The 20,632-nt window shown below is 53.7% G+C and overlaps 2 protein-coding genes across 12 annotated transcripts in view; one reads left to right on the top strand and one right to left on the bottom strand.

Annotated features, from left to right (window-relative positions):
* Positions 1-1,347: 1,347 nt before the first annotated feature.
* On the top strand, positions 1,348-5,621 carry MFSD10 (major facilitator superfamily domain containing 10). 5 transcript variants are annotated; one of them, XR_011236430.1, is made up of 14 exons: positions 1,348-1,394; positions 1,852-2,046; positions 2,133-2,229; positions 2,548-2,651; positions 3,000-3,158; positions 3,243-3,404; positions 3,556-3,749; positions 3,857-3,968; positions 4,133-4,241; positions 4,331-4,421; positions 4,507-4,554; positions 4,626-4,715; positions 4,896-5,335; positions 5,574-5,621. XR_011236430.1 is itself a non-coding variant. In XM_069496670.1 (13 exons), the coding sequence occupies exons 1-13, from the start codon at positions 1,420-1,422 to the stop codon at positions 5,009-5,011; spliced, it is 1,410 nt and encodes a 469-aa protein (XP_069352771.1). In that variant the 5' UTR covers positions 1,402-1,419; the 3' UTR covers positions 5,012-5,068. The 5 variants fall into 5 exon arrangements, 3 of the variants coding, with proteins under 3 accessions (XP_069352770.1, XP_069352769.1, XP_069352771.1); XR_011236429.1 differs by lacking the exon at positions 1,348-1,394 and adding an exon at positions 1,401-1,437; XM_069496670.1 differs by lacking the exons at positions 1,348-1,394; positions 5,574-5,621 and adding an exon at positions 1,402-1,437 and having other exon boundaries at positions 3,641-3,749; positions 4,896-5,068.
* Positions 5,622-5,804: 183 nt separating this feature from the next.
* ADD1 (adducin 1) overlaps positions 5,805-20,632 on the bottom strand; it is a 97,927-nt gene continuing 83,099 nt past the window's right edge. For 2 of the 7 annotated variants that reach the window (XM_069496034.1, XM_069496035.1), the window contains exons 11-16: positions 18,353-18,454; positions 17,601-17,690; positions 13,664-13,820; positions 9,982-10,080; positions 9,309-9,342; positions 5,805-7,802 (exon numbers count right to left, since the gene is read on the bottom strand). In XM_069496034.1, the coding sequence (XP_069352135.1) occupies position 7,802; positions 9,309-9,342; positions 9,982-10,080; positions 13,664-13,820; positions 17,601-17,690; positions 18,353-18,454 (483 nt within the window). In that variant the 3' untranslated portion in view covers positions 5,805-7,801. Of the gene's footprint in view, positions 7,803-8,183; positions 9,343-9,981; positions 10,081-13,663; positions 13,821-16,789; positions 16,883-17,600; positions 17,691-18,352; positions 18,455-20,632 lie in introns of those variants that run through there. The other 5 variants (XM_069496031.1, XM_069496032.1, XM_069496033.1 and 2 more) reach the window with 4 other exon arrangements.

The raw sequence follows: 20,632 nt of genomic DNA, 5'->3' as shown, positions 1-20,632 counted from the left end.
GCTGAAGCCCAGGCCACACTGGACCAGATACCTTCTTTTTTTTTGAATAGATACTGGGTCTGACTATATTGCCCAGGGTGACCTCAAACTCCTTTCTACCTCAGCCTCCCCAGTAGCTGGGGCTATAGCTGCACACTGCTTAGATACAGGCGTCTTACCCAGCCTCCCCTAGGATGGTTCCCAGAGGGTTGCCATTTTAATTGACCTAGCCGACACTGGCCCAACTGTCCCAGGAAAGGAGAACCAGACAGAAGCAAAGTGGGACCACAGCTGGTGCTTGGTCAGCCGAGGCTGGCCATTCAATCCAGAAGGATGGGATGGATAAGCCCCAGCTGTGGGCCAGGTGTCATTGAAGGGGAAGCATAATCTGGCTAGAAAAGAAAACGCCATCCCAGCGTGGATAAAGGGACACATGTCTGGGGAAAGAGCTAACACATACTGTCTTTTTGGCTGTGGATGGAATAACCATCCATTAGAAGCGTGACTTTACTATCACCTGTATTTGCAAGTTCTGTATGGTTTAACAAGGGTGTATGAGGGCCACGTTATTCCCTTCCCCGTGTGTTTCTGGTTAGGGTTGGCTACAAAAAAGATTAGCACAAATTTTAGAAAGTGGAAGGGAAGAGAGGTGGCTGAAGGCAGGCGTTGGCGCACAGTTCTGTGGGTCTGCCAGCCCACCTGGGCTCGGGCAGCAGCCAGGCCCAGAACTCCTCCAGCCCCGGGCCCGGTGTAAGTGCGCCCTAGTAAGGGCACCAGGCTCATCCTCTGGGTCTGGGTGGCCCGGGGCAGCGAGGCGGGAGGCCGGGTCACAGGAGACCGGCGAGGGCCAACTTCATCCCGTGGCTTTCAGTGGTCTCTGCCCACCCCACTCCCGTTCCCTTTCCTCCTCAGCCCTGCCTGGGACTCCAGGGCCAGCAGCAGACTCAGAAAAGCAGCTGAACGCAGACCGTGCGGCCAACCCCGGGGGCCCACGGGCACCACGTGCTGCCCGGCTGAATCTGTGCGTGACGGCAGGCGGGAGGTGCCCGCGGCAGGAGTGGGGCGAGGGGCAGCCCGGGGCACAGAGGCTGGGGCGCGTGAGGCCGTGCGTGGCCTGTCGCTCACGCCAGGCTCCTGGCCCCCAGGGCCGGGATCTGCGTGGGTCCCGGCTCCGGCCCGCAGCGTCGGGCTGTGCGCGCGACGCTCGCGACCGCCCAGACCCTGGAGGAGCTGCAGTCACCAGCCCACGGCCACCCAGCCAAGGCGCAAATCCGGCGCGGCGCTGTCCGCCGGTGAGGACGCTCTGGTGACGTCACTTCCGGGGCGGGCGTAGCGGGCCCCGCCCCGCAGCGCGCCCGGGTGCGTCCGTCCGTCAGTCCGTCCATCCGTCCATCCGGAGCACGCGGCTGCGGCAGGTGCGGGGCCCGGGGAGCGGTCCCGATGGGGGCGCGGCGTGGGGTGAGCGCCCCCGGTCCGGTGCGTGCCTCGCGACCCTGCCAAGGAGGCTGAGCCAGGGGCGGGGGCCGGCTCCCCGTGGCGCAGGGTCGGCGCGCGCGCCCGCGCAGGTCCCGCCCCCCGCCTCAGTTTCCCTGCTCTGCTGGTTACAAGGACGTGGGCAGCGATGCCCTCGCCCCGGCCTCTGGGTGGGCGGCGTTTGTAGCTGCGGTCCTTTGCGCAACCCCGGAAGCATGAGTGTCCTGCTGGCCGGGGCGGGAGGGGGGAGTTGGGGAGATGGGCGCCCCCCAGCAGGGCTGGGCAGGCATCCCCCTTTAGGGCGCTCGCCGGCTGTTGGCGGGTCGGGGGCATGGCGGGAGCTGGGTGCTGGAGTATCCAGACGTGTGTCCTCACTGGACCCGCCACACCCATGGCCAGACCGGGTCGGAGCAGCGCACCATGGGATGGGGAGGCGGTGGAAGCTGCACCCCGCGCCCACCCATCCGCCAGCAGCCAGCGCCAGAACGCCGCGTGGTCACCGTGGTCTTCCTGAGTCTCCTGCTGGACCTCCTGGCCTTCACTCTGCTGCTGCCCCTGCTGCCTGGGCTGTTGGAGAGCCACGGCCGTGCCAACGTGAGCCTCCTGTCCTTGGCCGGAGTTCCCCCCTCCCCAAGCCCGACACGGACCTGCCCAGCCCCTGTTGCCTCCTTATTTCCCAGGACCCCCTCTATGGCTCCTGGCAGCGTGGGGTGGACTGGTTTGCCACAGCCATTGGAATGCCAGTGGAGAAGAGATACAACAGCGTCCTGTTTGGAGGTATGGCCCCTGACCCAAGCTGGGGGCTCTCTAGGGTCCTATCTGTGGTGGATGTTGTCCTTTCCTCCTCACTCCCGGGGCTCCCATCAATCTGGTGACTTTGCCCACACATTCTGGCTCCAGGGCATGATCTGCCACTTCCTTGTGTCTTCCCTTGTTTCTCCATTGGGTCCACTGTGGTTCAAGGTTTGTGGCCTGTGAAGGCAGGGCCCAGTGTGATCGGACCCTCAGGGACTGAGCTGGAAGCTAGCCCTGGGGGCCCTGGGACCACAGCTTGTGGCCCAAGGCAACCCCATGACAGTAACCTCTGTCTCTCAGGTCTCATTGGCTCGGTCTTCTCCATCCTGCAGTTCCTCTCGGCACCCATCACTGGGGCCGTCTCTGACTCCCTGGGGAGGCGTCCGGTGATGCTGCTGTCCCTGGTACGTCCCTGGAGCTGGGTGCCCAAGGCTGGGAGCATGTAGCCTCCCCATTCCCAGCATCCCTGTGGGGCTGGGCTGGGGAAAGGGGTGACTGTGGGCTGCTCATGGCCACTGGTTGGCCCTTGTCACTTCCCAGAGGGGGTACTTGAGCAAGCAGTGGCTCCTGTTGCTGTGCCAGGCTGTCTAGGAGTGTATCCTGGCCATCCAGGGGGCGTCAGGAACACAAGTGGCCCTTGGATGCATCAGAACAGGGCAGGGTTCAAGAGGGATTGCTTGGGTTTGCGAAGCCCCACTCTGGGCCCCTCCTGGCCTCAAGTGACCTGCCCCTTGGCCCCTGCCCCTGGGCAGACGGGTCTGGCCGCCTCGTATGCTGTGTGGGCCACCTCTCGGAGCTTCGCGGCCTTCCTGGCCTCTAGGGTGATCGGGGGCATCAGCAAGGGGAACGTGAGCCTCTCCACAGCCATCATCGCTGACCTGGGCTCCCCTCCAGCCCGCAGCCAAGGCATGGTGAGTACGGGCTGGGGACAAGGGGTCTGGGTGGGGACTTCTGGGCCTGTTGTGCCTGCCCGACTCAGACAGCCTTCTCCCCAGGCAGTCATCGGGGTGGCCTTCTCACTGGGCTTCACACTGGGCCCCATGCTCGGTGCCTCCGTGTCCGTGGAGGCAGCACCCTGGTTCGCCCTGCTCTTTGCAGTCGCGGACCTGCTGTTCATCTTCTGCTTCCTGCCGGAGACGCTGCCCCCAGAGAAGCGGGTAGGGCCAGGGCCTAGAACTGACAGGCCCAGGGGATGGGGATTGGTCCATGGGTCTGTAGAATGTCCCCACGTGCCGATCCCAGATGCCAGGGGAGGCTGGGCTGGGCTGCCCTCTCCTGGGGCTACGCTGTGTCTTGGGGGCCCTGCAGGGTGCAGAGGTCTTGCCTGCTCATAGGCTGCCAGGCCAGAAGCCATCCCCGCCTCCTGGCAGGCCTCTCCAATTGGTCCCCGCAGGCACCTTCCGTCGCCCTGGGATTCCGAGATGCCGCCGATCTGCTCAGCCCTGTGGCCCTACTGCGTTTCTCAGCTGTCGCCCGTGGCCAGGACCCCCCCACTGGAGACAGTAAGGAGCTGGTGCCCTCCCCAGTGTGCAGGTTTTGCTCCCTTGGGCTGTCTGGCTCCCTTCCCTGTGGCGGTCGCCCTCACAGCGCCCTCCCACCTGCTCCCCAGAGCTCAGCCGCCTGCGCCAACTGGGCCTGGTTTATTTCCTCTACCTCTTCCTGTTCTCGGGCCTGGAGTACTCGCTGAGCTTCCTTGCACACCAGCGCTTCCAGTTCAGCAGGTGGGTCCCCGTCTGGGGATGCCCTGTTGTCTCCCCATCCTAACGCCCCACCCCAGGAAGCCTCTGGGCCACTCTTGTCCTGGCCCTGCCTCTGGGCTGCCCCACCCTGCCGTGGGGGCATCCGTCAGCCCACTGCGCTGGGGCACTGACACCCCCGCTCCCAGCCTGCAGCAGGGGAAGATGTTTTTCTTCATCGGCCTCACCATGGCCACCATCCAGGGCATCTACACCCGGCGGATCAGCCCTGGCAGGGAAGTTGCAGCCGTGAAGCGGGTAGGGAAGCTCCCCGAGTGGGTGGCAGGTGGTACTCTGCGCTTTCGGAAGCAGGGGTGGTCCTGAGGCCTCCGTGCCCCGCCCTGCAGGCCATCCTGCTGCTGGTGCCTGCCTTCCTCCTCATCGGCTGGGGGCACACGCTACCCGTGCTGGGCCTGGGGCTGCTGCTCTACTCCTTCGGTGAGTGGGGGGAACCCGATGGGGGAGCGGGTCACGCCCCTTCTCTGGGCTGACAAGTGCTCCCCAATGTCCCCCCGCCCCCCAGCCGCCGCAGTCGTGGTGCCCTGCCTGTCCTCTGTGGTCGCTGGCTATGGTGAGAACCCTTCCCTTAACCAGGGATGCCCATGGTGGGAGGAGCAGGCGGGTGACAGCCTCTCCCCACAGGCTCGCCAGCGCAGAAGGGCACTGTCATGGGCACGCTGCGGAGCCTGGGCGCTCTGGCCAGGGCTGTGGGTCCCGTGGTGGCAGCCTCAGGTGAGGGTGTGGGACAGCACTCAGGGGCATGCTCTGTCCCCCAGGGACCCACACCCCTGGCTCCCCTCAAGCCCCTCGGCTCCCCGTGCTGTCCTCACCTCCCCAGTTCCAGCCCCACTAGGGCCACTGCTCAGTCCTGCCGTCTGCGGCCGTGCGTGAGCGCCCCCTGTCTCTCCACAGCGTACTGGCTGGCCGGGGCCCAGGTCTGCTTCTCCGTGTGCTCGGGGCTCTTCCTGCTCCCCTTCCTCCTCCTGTGGAAGCTGGGGTGTCCGGCGCAGATGCTCAAGGCCGAATAGCTGAGCTGCTGCGTGCCGGCTGTGGGGCGCAGGAAGTGGGAGCCTGGGCCAGGCCCCTGCCTGCTCTCACCCCGCAGCTCCCCTGGTGGCCGCTCCCCTGCCTTGTCACTCCAAGCACTGACTCCAAGGCCTTCAAGGTTTCTGTCCATTTGTTTTTTAATCAGCAGCATGGGCTGTCCAGGTTTCTGAATGACAAAATAAAGCAGCTATTTTATACCAAGTGCCTTTCTCCAGTGTAGGCTCTGCCTCGCCACCCGCCCCCAGGAGAGGCAGCCACAGCTGCGGCCTCTATTCCACCGGCCAGAAGAGTCTCCCCTCTGCACAGTGAGTGGGGACCAGACGCAGGGCCCTCCTAGGCTGGGGTCAGCCCTTGCAAGTGATGTTTGGGCGTGTGTCCCGCACCTTGGCAGGCCGGGAGGAGGGACCCCCAGGCCGTCCCTGTCACAGACCCTGTCAGACTGGGTACCCTGCTATCCTGCTGAGCCACAGTGAGGATGAGATCTGGGGGCTGCTCCAGTTGTGGGGAGCAAGGAGTGTCAGCACAGCTTTCTGTGTTCTTCAGGCCCAGCCTGGCAGCTCCTGGACACCCTCGGGAGGACAACAGGAGCACTGGGCTAGACCGTCCTCCCCACCCCACACTGACAAACCACATTACTTTTGATCTCTAAGCATTTTGGGGATCTGTTTTTGGAACATGAAACAAACTTCTAGAAAGCCTATTAAAAGTGAGCAAAGAAATGAAAACTGCCTCCCAGATTTAGACAAGGAAATTGTTTAAAGAATTTTATTTGTGAGTAAAACATGTTACAATGAAGAAAGGACATTTAGGACCTGCCCTCCCAAGTCTGTGTCCATATATGCAACTATATTTCATGTGGTAATACAAAGAATTAAACTACAAAAGTGAAAATTAAAAGTCATTGCATATGTGGGATACAAGGAAGGGGTGAGAGGAGAGGATGAGGGAAGAGCCCAGGACTAAGTGAAGTACGTTAATACCACCTTGGCAACGAGCAGCACGCAGAGGAAAGCAGCTCGCTTGCCCAAGCAGGCCCTGCGGGGTCAGAGGAAGCTCAAAGCAACGGTCAGTGCCACACAGCCAGCCCCAGCTCCTGCTTGGGGGCCGAGTCAGTGGGACCCAAAGTGGCTCAGCCCACCATGCCAGAGACCAGAGCCCATGTCTGGCACCAGCTCCACCAGGGACCCTCGCTGGGGGCTGGAGGGGGGGCCTGTCTGGGGCCCCAGCACACTTGCCCACACCCAGCTAGGCTGGCCCCGGGCAGCTCCTGGGATGGCTCACCCTTGAGGACTCCATCTGGCCACCTGTCAGTTCCCACTAAGCTCCAAGCCCTTTTCCAGGGAGTTAAGTGAAAACTCAAAACGGTGTTGATCAAGGAGCGCGAGTCACAGGCTCCACACCTGATGCAAAGTGCTCCTGGGCAGGACTATCAAGCTCCTGCCTTGACTCACTTTTTATCAAAACCAGGGTACCTTTCAGGCTAAGGAGAAAACAGATCCCCTGAAACTTTCCCCCAAACGTGACCAGTGCTGTGCTGCAGACTGCCGCAGGCTCTAGGAAGAAAACAAAAGCAAAAAGCGGCTTGTTCATGTTCACAGTCAGAAATGTAGGCTGAATTGTAAATCTGCTGAAAGAAAATTCTAGAAAGGACTCTTCCCCCTCCTGATACACCTTCCCACTAGGACAGGAATCCAGAGACCCGAGTGAATAGGAAACTATGAGCTCCTGAATCCGTTTTTGGTCGAGGGGTAATCAATCAGTCAGACCATGCATAGCGTCGCATTAGGTGTACACAGGCCCGCGTGCCGCTGGGGTTTCTGCCCAGCATCAGCTCAAACCCACCTCTCAAGGCAGCCACGGTGCCCTGGGCCAATGGCAGGCACACGAGTGTTTTCACAGGACCAAGGCTTTGTGTATAGGAATAAAGTGAGACCACTGAGCAGATGATGCCAGCAGGAAGCCATGAGTCTGATTCAGTCACCTGAGACACTGCGGGGTGGACGGGAAGCTGAGCGGAGACGGAATGTGCCGTTTCATGGCAGAAAGGGGAGGAGAGAAGGTCGAGGCTCAGGAGGGTGAAGCCCACAACCAGAGCTGGCAGAAGCCTCCACTACCTTCCGGCTAGGACCACGACTTAGTGCCCCCCACCCACGGGGAGAGCACGTCTCAGAGAAGCAGGCAGAGGCCAAGCCTCCCCTAGAACCTGAGGCCGAGGCCCACAGCGGCAGGCCGGGGGCTGCTGAGCACAGCCGGCTAGCACCGGTCTGTATGGGGCTGTCACGCGAGAGGGGAGCTCTAGCTAGGCAGAGGGCTTGGCTTTTTGCATTCCATTACACAAGAGGACAGAGCACGAGACGCAATCAGGGACTCTGGCGGAGCCAGGGTCACTTCAGACACGACAGTGCAGGGCAGGCCTTCAGGAGTCACTCTTCTTCTTGCTCTTCTTCAAAAAGGAAGGGGTGCGGAACTTCTTCTTCTTTTTGGATGGGGACTTGCCTGGAGACCCATCACTGCCAGGGTCTACGGCAGCCCCCTCCTCAGCAGCCGGGGAGGCAGCCTCTTCAGCCGCTGGGGCTGGGGCTGGGGAGGCCACGGTGGGGGGCTTGGTGGGGCTTGGGAGTCCACAGGCTTCCTCTTCCTCCTCCTCCTCCTCCTCCTCTAATGTTGGGAAGCCAAGCACTTCTGAAGGCTCATCAGGGGACAGGTCAGGGAGAGTCGGCTTGAAGGTGGCAGCATCACTGTCGTCTCCAGAAGTCGGCTCCTGTGGAAGGTCTGGTGGGTGGGGGAGAGAGACAGGGTCAAGGGCTCCTGCCCAGATCGCAAGGGGAGCGTGAGACAGGAGTGCCCAGCACAGGGAACTGCCATTTTATCTTACATTATGGATTTTTACCATGACAGGAAACTAAAGATGGTCTACTCTACTTTAAGGCTGGATGGAGCTAATGTTACAAAATGTAGGTACAGTCTCGGGGCGTTTTTTAGCTGCTTCTCATGGATAGCATGCTGACAAAGCCAGACTCAGTCACAGGGCCTTGTCCCCCAGCCATAAAGACAGATGGCACTGAAACAAGCAGTGTCAGGGAGTTCAGTGTTCTGCATTGAACACCTGAAATGGGGTATAAGAGTTTGCCCTATGGGGTATAAGAGTATACCCCTAAGGGCATATATTAGTAGTCCTGAAATTAAGCGTAAATTTGGGTCCACAATACCTGGTCTCCCCCAAAACAGCCAGTAGAAAACCCTGAGTTTTCTCCAGACCCCACGTGTGACATCAACATCCAACAAAATAAAGCAACTTGGGCAGGACAGTTAATTAAGAGAAAAGAGATGGACTCTAAGGCCAGGACTAGGGCAAAAGAATCAAGCCATCTTACATCTGGAATAGCTAAGGGTATGGAGCAAAATGTCATATCTTTTAAAGAAACCACCTGGGGGCTGGTGCCACTGTGTGCTTTCTACACTGACCCAAGGGACACCAGTTTTGTGGAGTCTTTAATAGCCTACGAAGTTATAAGCGACTGGCGTGTTAGGCAGCACCAAACCATTTAGTACTTAAACTTCCGACTGAACATCAGGACAGCAGGGAGGAGCCCAGCCGAGCTCAAGTTAGGAGTGGCGCAGACGGCTCTGGGCCCTGGCACTTGGGAGGCTGGAAGCACCCCAGCCCCCACCCACCAGCTGCCTTCTGCCCCAGAATTCAAGGCCACACTCCACCGGGGGGGAGCGGGGCTGCGGCACACAGGGGTGGGCTTGCTCTGCCGAGTGCTGCAGTTAATGCTCCAAGAAAGACGCTTCCTGGGGGGTACTCGGGAGAACTTTCATCATTCGACCAAATGTCACATTTTTAAGAAAGTGCTAAATACCACTTTTCTGTCCCAGCTTAAGCAAAGGTCCAACCAAACCCGACTCCATGCCCCAGGTGGCAGAATCCCACCCTGTGTGAACCTCCTCTGGATTTATGTCTGATCCAAAATCTGCCCACTAAGCAATCAAAAGAGATTCTCAGAGGCTGAACAGAAGACTCCCTGAGGCCCGGACTGCTCAGGGTGGCGGGGCGTAGGAGCTCGTGCTTATGCCCAGGCAGGCTGTCCAGCACAGTGCTCAGGCAACCGAGCCACTTCCAGGAAGGCCACTGAGGGACTAGATACAAAAAACGGGGCCTCTGGTTTTATTTTGAATAAACAGAACACAAAATTTAATAAACAACAAAGAAGCAGGGCAATGAGGCGAAGCACAGGGCATCCTGGTTGAAGAGCAGGGCCAGGCGCGGGTACTTACTACGGCAACAGGTACTCTTTAGCACATCCATCTCCTGTGTGTGAGGCAGCCACGAGAAGAGAAAAGCACAAGTAGAGAATCTCTGCATTCAGTCACAGCCATTGGGTTACACAAGAAGAAAGGCCGAGCCATTCTTACAGAACACAGGACGGGGACAGGGGTGAGCCACAGGCTTCACGGGAGACACGATGTACGAGACTGAGGGACAAACGTCTGGGATCACACCACAGACATGCGGGGGTCTGAGAGGTGACTGGAGTAGAGCACTCTCAGTGGACTGATTGATACAGCAAAGTCCTGTAGCTCAAACACAATGTAAGGCATTTCCAGAGGTGTTATCTAAACACAGTACAGTATGAGAAGTGTGCAAGCAATGGGCAAAATTGACATCAGAAATGACAGTGGCCCCAATCCCTGCAGTTTGCCTTCCTACCTGGTCATAACAGCTCGCTAATGAATCTGTTTTTGTCTCAAGTTACTCAGGACATAACCAAGACAGGAGGAGAAAAGGCCAGGGGACTTCAGAACCATGTCATGTACTGGTTTCAATCCAAATGCACACTTCTTCGTTAGTGTGAGCAGAACTACTGCCACACTCAGTCACAGAGCACATGAGGCCATGCACCCTCCCGCAGCAGGGCAGCCCGGCGCCTGCCTCCGCCCCAGCACTCACCTTCTTCAAGCTTGATGGGAGTGCTGGGAGGGGTGTGGGGGGCGGCAGGCTGGTCTGGAGGACTCTTCTCTTTCTCTGCTCTAGTCTCGTCCAGGTTCTCTGCAGACGGACATGACACAAGAAGAACGTGGTACAGAGCTTCCGACGCCATGAGCCTTCCCTTCCTGGATGGCAGCCTGGTCAGCCTTCCCGCCGGCTGGCCCGGCTGCCCCCAAAAGGCTGCTGGGGCTTCTCAGGGCACTCTCCAAGAAAGCAGGAAGGGCTCATGGCCACATGTGTCTTCACCGTTGTCCACAATCCTCTCCAAAAGAGGATGAAGGGAGGTGACTATGACCGGGGCTGCTCACAAGCCCAGGTTTAACATGTTTGAATTTCAGAATAATTTAACCAATTTTGGATGCAAAATTAATTTCTATTCTTATTCCAAAGAGAATCTGCCAGAGATGACCCTGCGACAGACTGTGACTGGTGAGCCCGGGCCTGTCCCGTCTTCTGTCTTCTGCGAGGGAGCAGCGTCTCCCTCACTGCCTGGCCTCTCCCTGCAGAGCAAGCGCCAGCGTCCTGAGGCCCTCGTCCTACTCACACCTTAGGGGGCGTGACCTTACCGTTCCGCTGGTTTTAATCTCTGAGGTAGGGAATTTTCTACTAATAATTTAAACTCAGCAACTCTAACATTTATTTGTATTTTCTAAAATGAAATATGCTGATAAGGACCAGCGGAAAAAAATGCAGGAACTAGGACCTTGGATCCAGAAAATTCCAAATCTACTTCTTCCCCGCCCCGCCCCCCGCCGCAGAATAAGCCTTTTAATTTCTATTACTCAAAAAAGCTTCATTTCTTATTTAGCTTTCTGACTCTGTGCTTGTGCCTTCAACACCTTCACAATGACTTTCTGCTCCTTGATAAGGAAAGCACACTTGGTCCCGTCACCAACACATTTAGCACACATGGAACCCCCACAGGCCCTGCTGACATGTCTCTCTGTTAGACAACCTCGTAGGAACTTTAGGTCTCACAGCGCGAACCCCCCGAAGTCTGCCTGGAATTTAAAACTTCTTTCATTTAAAACTTTTATATTAATAGCTGAGGATCACTAGATCCCATATTTTGAACAGCCAGCTATAATTAAACTTCCCACAGCCTCTCATCTCCCAGAGATTCAATTCTAATAGCTGACCTGCCCTCTGAACACCCCTGAGTTGGATGGTACCTGCCTGAAGCCAAGTGTCTGTAAAAAAGGCTGTCATGTCGGCCTGGATAAACAAATGGCCTCAACCAGGAAAGGGTGCTGACCTTAAACAGACAGCCTGAAATTTACCTGTGACATCCCCCTGCCCCAAAATCAAGGGCCAGATCAGTGACAGGAAGGAGTGTGACCACAGAGCATGGTCAGAGCAGTCCCATCCACGCACATGCCATAACATCCCTGTTATGTAGGGGAAACACTATGTGACTTGTTTGACTTTTAAAAAATGATCCAGGTTACCGAGATCCTGGAAGAATCCAAAGGCCAGACACCTGTCCGTGTCCGTGTGCACGGGGACTGGGATTGGACCACATGATCAACAGCTCAGGCTGACACACTACCTCCAGTTCTGACACAGCTCTCTGCAGACACAGCTGCCTGTGCCATATAACCACAGACAAGAGAATCAGAGCGCCAGCTGAGGTGGAAACTGGAATAGAAGTGACAATGTAACTCATACTGAAAAACGACTGAGCAGCCGTTTTTTTGCACAACTCAAATTTCAAGAGTAGGTATATAATGCAATAGTCTGGCCTAAGACGAGACTAAAAAAGAGTTGAATTGGGGTGAATTAGAGGTTGTCTTAGGAGCAGAGCATAGTTCCCAGGATGACCCCTCTGACCAGGAGGATGACAATCAGTTCCCCAGACTGAGACCACCCCAGCAAGGTGACCCCAGAGGACACACTGAGGAGCAAACGGAGGTTCCAGTAAAAGGCTGGGCTGGAGCGTAAGGCCCCAGTGATGCTGGTGTGAAGTCCTGGTGGAGACCTCTGTGCCCCACGGTCTTCCTGGTGCCAGTGCCCAGTGGACAAGAGAGCTGGCAGCAGGGAGGGAAGATAGCAGCTCCACCCCGTGAGAGCCTTCACAGTAGAGGAATTGGGCGGCCTGCTTCTCTTGTTGGTTCTCAGAATGTCTGGATTTATATCTCAAAACCTAAAGTTCAAAACCACCTGCTCCCTGAGGTTCTGACACATAGAGCTATTTATTTCATTTGTTGTAAAACTGTCTCATCACTTTTTGCAAAAGCATGACCACCTTTACCAGTAAGCCATCAAGAGAAATACAGGCTGTGCCAGCATTCGGCCATTCCCAGCATGGCCTGGTATTGTGTCAGAGTGGTCAACACATTGACCCTAGAGCCTGTGATCGCTGTTGCATGGGAGACCCTTGGGGTTTATGGAAAAAGTGAATTTCTATGTCAAGAACTCCTGCCATAAACACAATTGTCATACGACATTCAAAGCAGCCGCCTGCTGACTGAGAGACTGACATTCAGTGGGGAAGGTAACACGCTCTTGTCCAAGCCGGGGCTCTGCCGCGTACAATCTCGTTCCTGGGAAGCCGCTTAGTCTCTGAGCCCTAGCCGACTGGTGGGTACAGGCCTGTCCCTCAGGGTTACTTTGAGAACTGGATGAGATGTGTGCACACACAGCCTGCACCATGCAACCTAACAGCTCAGCAATGATTAGTGAGTGTTAATGAACTACATGAATCAATGGAGGCCTCTTCTCAGTGAAACTTTGACAGAAATACTGAATAAGTAAGAGAGATAAATGCCTCTTAAAAATAATAGGGCCAGGTGCGGTGGACTCATGCCTGTAATCCCAACACTCTAGGAGGCCGAGGTAGGAGGATCACTTAAGGCCAGGAGTTTGAGACCAGCCTGAGCAAGAGCAAGACCCCCATCTCTACAAAAAATAGAAAAATTATCTGGGCATGGTGGCAAGTGCCTGTAGTCCTAGCTACTCAGGAGGCTGAGGCAGGAGGATCACTTGAGCACAGGAATTTGAGTTTGCTGTAAACTATGATCATGTCACTGCACTCCAGCCCAGGCAACAGAGTGAGACTGTCTCAAAAAATAAACACCACCCCCTCCACCAGCCCCCGGCTACCAAATTCAGGCTAGGTTTCCCAGTAACTAATCCAGATTTGTGAATTCTTCTGTGAATGTTCTGATCACTCCATGTAGACAGAAGGCCTGGCAGAAGGACCAGTGCCCTCCTAGCCCAAGCCCTGTGGGCACCACCACAGCCCCACATGTTGCCTTCTCTCCTCTCACCCCCTCCTGCGTCACAGCTGCCGGATGGGATCCCCGCAAGGCATCTTCAAGTTCAGCCTCAACTGGGCAGAGGGTTCCTGTCCCCTCCTAATCTTAACACAGTACACAGATGCTTGGGAGCCCTGATGTTGTCTCTTACACGTGTGTCCTCCTAACTGGGACCATTCACAAGTGTGTTCAACTTTTCAATTCCTGCAGCTCTTGCCTGCATGACTAGGTTGGAATTGTGTACTGCGTAATGCTCTGGTTTGTCTCTGATGCATGTGACTATTCTCATCACCACCCACAGCCAGAACCTGGACCACAGAGAAGTTTCCAGACCATTTCTCTCACCTTCTAGAGTTGCCCCATGCCCAGGACCCCGGAGCACTCACCTTCGGAGCCCTTCTGCTTCCTCTCCACCTCCCTGCGGTACTCCTCCAGCTCACGGTCTGTGAGTGTGTTGAAGGGGTTGGGGCCCGTGGTGCTCACGATGGCGTGGGGCTGGTACTCCTTCTCAATGATGGCCTTGGAGGCCGTCACCAGCTCCCCCTGTGGACGAAAGGGACGCACAGTCCACAGGAGTCCCGCCCAGCGGGGACTCTCCCTCCTCCCAGGCAGGCTGCAGGAAGGGGGGCGGGAGGCTTTCCAGGAGCGCACAGACGCCGCTGAGACTGCACCACCATGGGCCAAGGCCTGGGCTGAGCAGCAGCCGTCAGAGGTAGATGTGGAAACAGGCTAGATGCTACAAAACAAATGTAACAAAAGAAGTCCTACAAAAATCCTTCAGGTTTCAGAAACAAAGGCCCCAAGCGCAGACTCAGAAGCACAGAGCACCTCAGGGGGATTCCCTCTCCTCATTGCCAGATGGGGACAGAAGAGGCCCTTCATGTTAGTGCTGAGAAGTCACTTTCCCTCATGACATGAGTAAATGTCACAAGTCACAACATTCACAGGAGAGCATGCATGGAGATTTACTGATATTCTAAGGGCACAGGTAAGTTCTGTTCTTTTGACTACGCATTTAGTTTATAACTAGCTCCTGGAACTTATACCAAAACATTCGGAGATGATAAAATGTCCCAAGACACCAGTATGTGTCTGAGGAATTTGGAAAACGGTGAGAATTTATATCAAAGAAAAAAGAGGAAGGAAAGACAGCAAAGCAAAAGCACACAGGTGGCCCCCGGTCCACATCCAATCTTACAGGAGGCGGCAGGGCAGCAGGCACTGTGGCAGTGGGCACAGCAGCTGGGCCGGCCTCAGAGAGAAGGAGGTGGGCAGGCAGCCCTGGGGTGCGGGTCACACACGCTCACCTGTCCCAGCACAGCTCTATGCCCCACGGCTTGGCCAGGTTGGGGCTGGGGGCAGGAAAAGTCCCCCAAATGTTCTGGGGTCCACTTCTGAGGAAGTTAACCAGAACTCACGCACATGCACGTTACTTAATTACACCTTCCAAAAACAAACGAAAGCAGGAGAATCCAAAATCAATGACGCTAGGCCTGGTCCTTCAGTGCTCACTTCAGTGAGAGGCAAACACCAGAGGTGGCGAGTGTCCCAGATGGGCCGATTCCTGGGGAAATCAGCTCACACAGGCGATGCTCCTCAGGCCGAGGTGGGGAAGCCTGGGCTGGCTGCCTGGGCTGAGAGGTCACTGCCCAGCACATTGGATACAGGGTGTCTGGTGCACTCCATGACTGACCAGTGACACAGAACCCCAGACAGGAAGCAAGTGTCTATGTACTTGCCTCATTGGGAAGAGGAATTTTTAGGACACAGACCTTTTTACTTGGTCAAGGAGAAATTCAACTTGCCAGCAAGGAGCACCATGTTTCAAAAGGAGCACCACTGTCTGCATTCTGAGGTCCACATAAAAGGAAGTAGAATAACAGCCCCAGTAAAGGACATCCCTAAAGTCAAAGCACATTCTCACCATGAAAATGAAATAGGCATAGTCAGGGTGGGATAAAGATGAAGAGTGTAAATATGAACTTCAGAAATAGAAAGGCAGAGAAAAACAAAAGGCTGGAACAAGAATTTATGTACTGGGGGAAGGAGGCCAACATCTCTTCATCTATGGTCAGAGTATAGTGGTTCCTCAGCTAACTATACTATACCTGCATGTGTCACTCACAGAAAACAAAGTGTTGATCATGGGGGCCTACATCTGTCCCTCATGAACCACCCCAGGTGACTGTGACATATATCCACGTCCGAACACCACTGGGACAGAGCAGGCAAAGGTGTAACTGGATCATTTAACACAGCTAACCAGGCTGCTTTCTGGATAGCCCTTTAAAAAATACAAATAAAATCCATCAAATGTACTACAACCCCAGAGACACAGCACGGCAATGACTCTGTGACTCTGTTCCAGCCCCACAAAGCTAGAGGGCTGCACCCGCTCTGGCTTACAGGACCAGCCAGCAGCGGGTCACGGACTGCACATGCCTTCGCACACCTGAGATAGTGAGTGATTAACTAACAGGTCTCCACGGCCTATGGCCCAAAGCACCAAAAGATGAAAAACAAGCTGATAGGGAAAGGAGCACATCTTTCTCCTTTGCTCTGAGAAGTTCCTCCAAGAATGGTATTGGAAGTAAATTCTAAGTACAGGTAAAAAGGGACCTGTGGAATTAATACATAAATATGCAAAATAATGTTATTAGTAGGGATTCCAGACAATATAGAATTTTGGGTAGAAATCTGCTTCTGTCAATCAGAACAACACTAAAGTGATACTTGCATCTCACTGAAGGTGTATTAAGTGAAAAAGCCAGCCCCTAGAATTTTCCTTTGAACAGAGGAATATCACGGCTAAGACTCTAAATGCAGTCTGCCACTTTCTGCCCCGGGCACCAAGTTCTGCACATTAGCAGCCTAAATGCTCAGGGAAGGTTTCCTTCTAGTTGGGCGAGTTAGACCATACAGATCATCCACCTACTGTGCATGACAGGTATGAATGCCCAAAAAGAAAGCCTTTCTCTTCTACAACATTAAAAAAAATTATCTAGGGTCTTTTTGTAAGCCCTTTATCAACAAGGGCTGAAAAAGACTGTCTTACTTCCCATTCCTCTGAGATGACATCTTTCAATGACATGACCTCGATGGCTACATTCATTACATTTTTGGTCAAAGCTGCACAAGCGGGGGTAGCAGGGCACGCTGGGGAGGGCCGCTGCCTGCAGCCTGCATTGCATAAAAGGCAAATGCCAAAACTCAAAACATGCACCAATCAGAGCCACGTGCAGAACTGCAGAAATGCACCACATCGTTCAGATTGGCCATTTCTCAGCAACTAAGGATGTTGAAAATTATTAAAATACCTCACACCAAATTTTTAATTAAAGAATACAGTAGGCAGAACAGAACCTTCTGTACAATCTTACAAACAATTTAAAGATCCATTTCAAGCTACTTCAGTAACTAAGATAATGCCTGAAGAGAGGAGACAGGGGAGGGGCAGGGAGGGGGGAGAGTGACGCGGACCGACAGGGAGTCAAGGACAAGGCAGTGAGTACCTTTCTAAAAGAGAGAGATCTAGCGGGACTAAAGGTCTGCTCTGTAAGCTCGAGCCCTTCGATAGTTTCCGTACAGTCAGAGAGGGGTGCGTCCTGCAACAGTAAACTGAGTCATCAGAGCAACCAGGCCTAGAGCACAGAATGGAGCCAGCTAAGAGCATGCAGCGGGGACAGTGGTGAATGCAACGGTGATGACAGTGGTACATGCAGACACTGAACACAAAACCAGGACCACAGCTGGCCAAATTCAGAAAATGCAACAACAATCACCTACCCTGCAGTCAGGCTGTGAAGCATTAGGTGGCATATTAACCTTCGGAGATAACTACTTACACAATTATCCTCAATGTGCCACGAGGTACGGTATTTTATACATCTGCATGTAAATGTGCACCACATTTACAGCATCTACCCCTCTGCAACCCAAGCGGCACTTTGATGCAGACAGCAATATGTACCAGAACAAAAGTCCCTCAAGCCCACCCTTTTCCAGCACCTCGCACAGTACACTACCAAACCCAGGCGAATCCAGGTCCCCAAGCTGGTGGCATGTGTGCCACCCTCACATATGCATGCATTATAGGGAGCGGGGACTAGAGGGATGGACACGGCCCTCGGCATGCTTATGTTTGGTCTAGAACTCAAGGAAAAATGCCTGGGTTGTTTCTTATCATGAAGATTTTAACAAAGATAACTAGTTGCCTAGAATACTTACCTCATAAAGTCATTCTCTCTCTATTTAAGAATAACTTGGGAGCAGACAGCCATACAGCCACCACCCACTCATGTCAGAGACACTCTGAGCTCTCACCTGGACGAGGCTCCTGTCCATCACTACACCACACAGAACCTGGGACTGAGGGCCAGCCGTCTTAATGTCCTGTAAGTTCTGCTCTCGGATCTGAGGACGGGAAGGACAAACACACATCAGCATCCTGAGAGGCCACACTGTGTCTGGGAGCCGTGCCGTCTGTGCACCTGGCCTGCCACGCAGAAGCCACACTGCTGCTCTGTCCCACCCCGTGTAGGCAGGACAGCCTGGCACACCCGAGTGACCATGCCTACTTGATGGCACTGTCCAGTCTGCTTAGGAGGACATAGGTCTGAGGGACGGAGGGGACTATTCCCGACTTCCCACACCTTCCAGACGGCTCTGGCAGGGCACAGATCTCTCACTGCACTCATTAACGTGGCGGGTTCCCTATGTGCCTGTCTTCTAGTGACACTGTGAACGCTGACGGATCTCATGTTCTGATATACCAAACGCTGCCCACAACTCTTTGAATGAACCCTGAAAGGCAGGGGCAGTTGTCTACTCTTGCTAGGAACAGGCTTTGCAGCTTCCAATTCTGACCTGTAAGCCAACATTAGTTCAAGAATCAATGGGGCCCAAAAAATGTCTGCTGCTCACACTTTCACTATTAGTGGAACAGCAGCAGTGCAACGGTGGTGATGGCACATGTCCTCTGCTAGAAGCAAGCACACCCTCTGCCCCTGAAGCAGCTACTATCCCCTTCCCACCCCACACCCAGGCTCCCACCAAGTGCTGATGGCAAGACGCACCTTGTTCCTCATCTCCTGGACCTCTTTGGGGTTAGTGTTCAATGGAACAAACAGGTTAGGGACAGCAGAGGTGGAAGTTCTATGTCCATCCTCTTTAGTCCACTGTAATATCAAGAACAGTTGAAAAGTCAGGATTATGACAACAATAAATGATACCATAGCATCCAATCTGTCCAATTTATCTCACATCTGGTCATGCACTGAACATCACAGAGAGGACTGAACCAATGCCCCTATCTCCTGGGTCACTCAGCAGAGTCGCCATGGGAGCAGGATGTGGCCATATAAAAACCAGTTAATGGTGTAAGTCAGAGTCATGAGTGGTGAAAAAGGACCATCTAGAAAGTCCAGTTGAAATATGAGCCACAGTGTGGGCTGACGACAGAGCTGAGCCCATAACCCCTCAGACCAGCAAGGAGGTCCTCAGAGACCATTGGTTCACTGCTCTGAGAGTCGTCCAACACCAAAGCCAACTGGAAGCATGAGATGACAGGGTCATGAAAAGCAATGTGATGCTGCTACCCAGGGGTAGGGAAGAGTCTGTACTGGGAGGCAAGAGTGGGCATCACCAAAGTTCTGCATTAAAATAAATGACAGCATCAGAATGCACTGCTTGCATAACTATTTCAACCCAAAAGAAAATTACTGTATGAACACTTACACAGCAGCTACCTGGAAGAAGAGTTTGGTGATGTCGAATATTTTATATAACTTAATATTTTTGAGTGTTACAAAAATATCCCAAACAAACTTGAAGCGCTTCATGAGTCCTTAATTAAGGGCTGTTTTAGGTATCAGTGCATATCGTCAACATATTGTGCCTTCCACTTACACATTTTTTTGGATCTCCAATCAAATATGAGATTTTTAATCAAATTCTAATTCTTAGGCATGAGTAGGCACTGAACATTAAAACAAGTCCATCTATGAGAGCAAATGTTAAGCCTTTCAGAATATTTTTGAGAGGCAGTAAGATAGTTATAAACCATACAACTTTAAAGAAAGCAACAAAAGCGTCAAATGCTTAGCCGCTGTGAACAGGAGGTTGTGGGATGAGCGTGGAGCTGTGGGGTACTCACTGGGGGTATCTTCTCAGATAAAAACAATTCCAGCGTCTTATTAAAAATAATTTTTAGTCAAAACATGAAAACAACAACCTCAGAAGCTTAAACACATTTGACAATTTAACAATCATTATAAATTTAAACATACCAACCTGGGAACACTGCATGGAAATTTGTATTACTCCAGAACAATACGAAACAAACTTAAATGTTGAACAAGTTCTCCCCTTCAATGTATACATTATCAAAAATGCCTAGAGTGATTTAGTTATTTTTCCAGCTATTAGTAAATAAAGCTCAAAGTTGCCAGTGCATAGGCACTTTGGAAAAATTCATCACAGCAATTCAGCACTATGGATTAACATCATCAGCAGAAAGGTGTTTTTTTGTTTTAAGGCCCACTCCCTTTAACAAGTGAAACAAATAAAAAATAAACAAATGGAATAGGAAAAAAAAAAAAAAGGGACATAGAGAGGGGGAAAAGGAGACAGGGAGGGCAGGAGGAGGGAAGAGGAGAGATAAACTCCAACCCTCTGAGCCCCACAGCCACGCAGGGTCCCTGCCCACGTGACACAGCTGCTCAGGAGCACGGAGGCTTCCCACCAACTGTGCCTCAGGAAAACACCAGGACCACCTGGGGAAGACAAAACTTTTTTTAAAAAAATAAATGTAAAAAGTAAAAGCACTGCTATAAGGGGAAAAGAAAGCTCTACTTTGCTTATTTAGCTGCCCATGGTTTTAGGAATATCTAACCTAATTTCCAATGAACCCATACAGAACTAGCCATGCATAGATGAGTGTGGCTCAGCCAGTCTCCTCATAAAAGACTCCAATTCAGGGGCTTTTCAAAATGGACTTCTCCTACATCTTAAAGCAGGATCTGGGCAAATGGTCAAAGGCTAGGTTACAGAAGCAATAAAGACCAATCTTCAGAGGAATGTTCCAGCACCAGGACCTCGGAGCAGTTTTCAGGTCAAATGGTAACTCTGAGCAGCGTTAAAACTGAAACGAAGCACCCCTTGCAGCGTCTGTCGCTGGTGCCTGCAGATGGCCTGCGCTGCACTTGGGTCATGCCGCACCCAGCAGGAGTCAGAAGACTCACCACTATGGCCGTCTACTCACATGCAACAGTCCATGCAGAGGGCAGCTGGCTGTGCGCATTCGGAGGCTTTGGGATAGAAAGCAGGGGAACAAGGCTAAGAAGAGGGGACAAGGG

The sequence above is a fragment of the Eulemur rufifrons genome, chromosome 20 (genome assembly GCF_041146395.1).
Source record: "Eulemur rufifrons isolate Redbay chromosome 20, OSU_ERuf_1, whole genome shotgun sequence".
Taxonomy (NCBI): Eukaryota; Metazoa; Chordata; class Mammalia; order Primates; family Lemuridae; genus Eulemur; species Eulemur rufifrons.
This window is presented reverse-complemented; position numbering and strand designations above follow the sequence as displayed.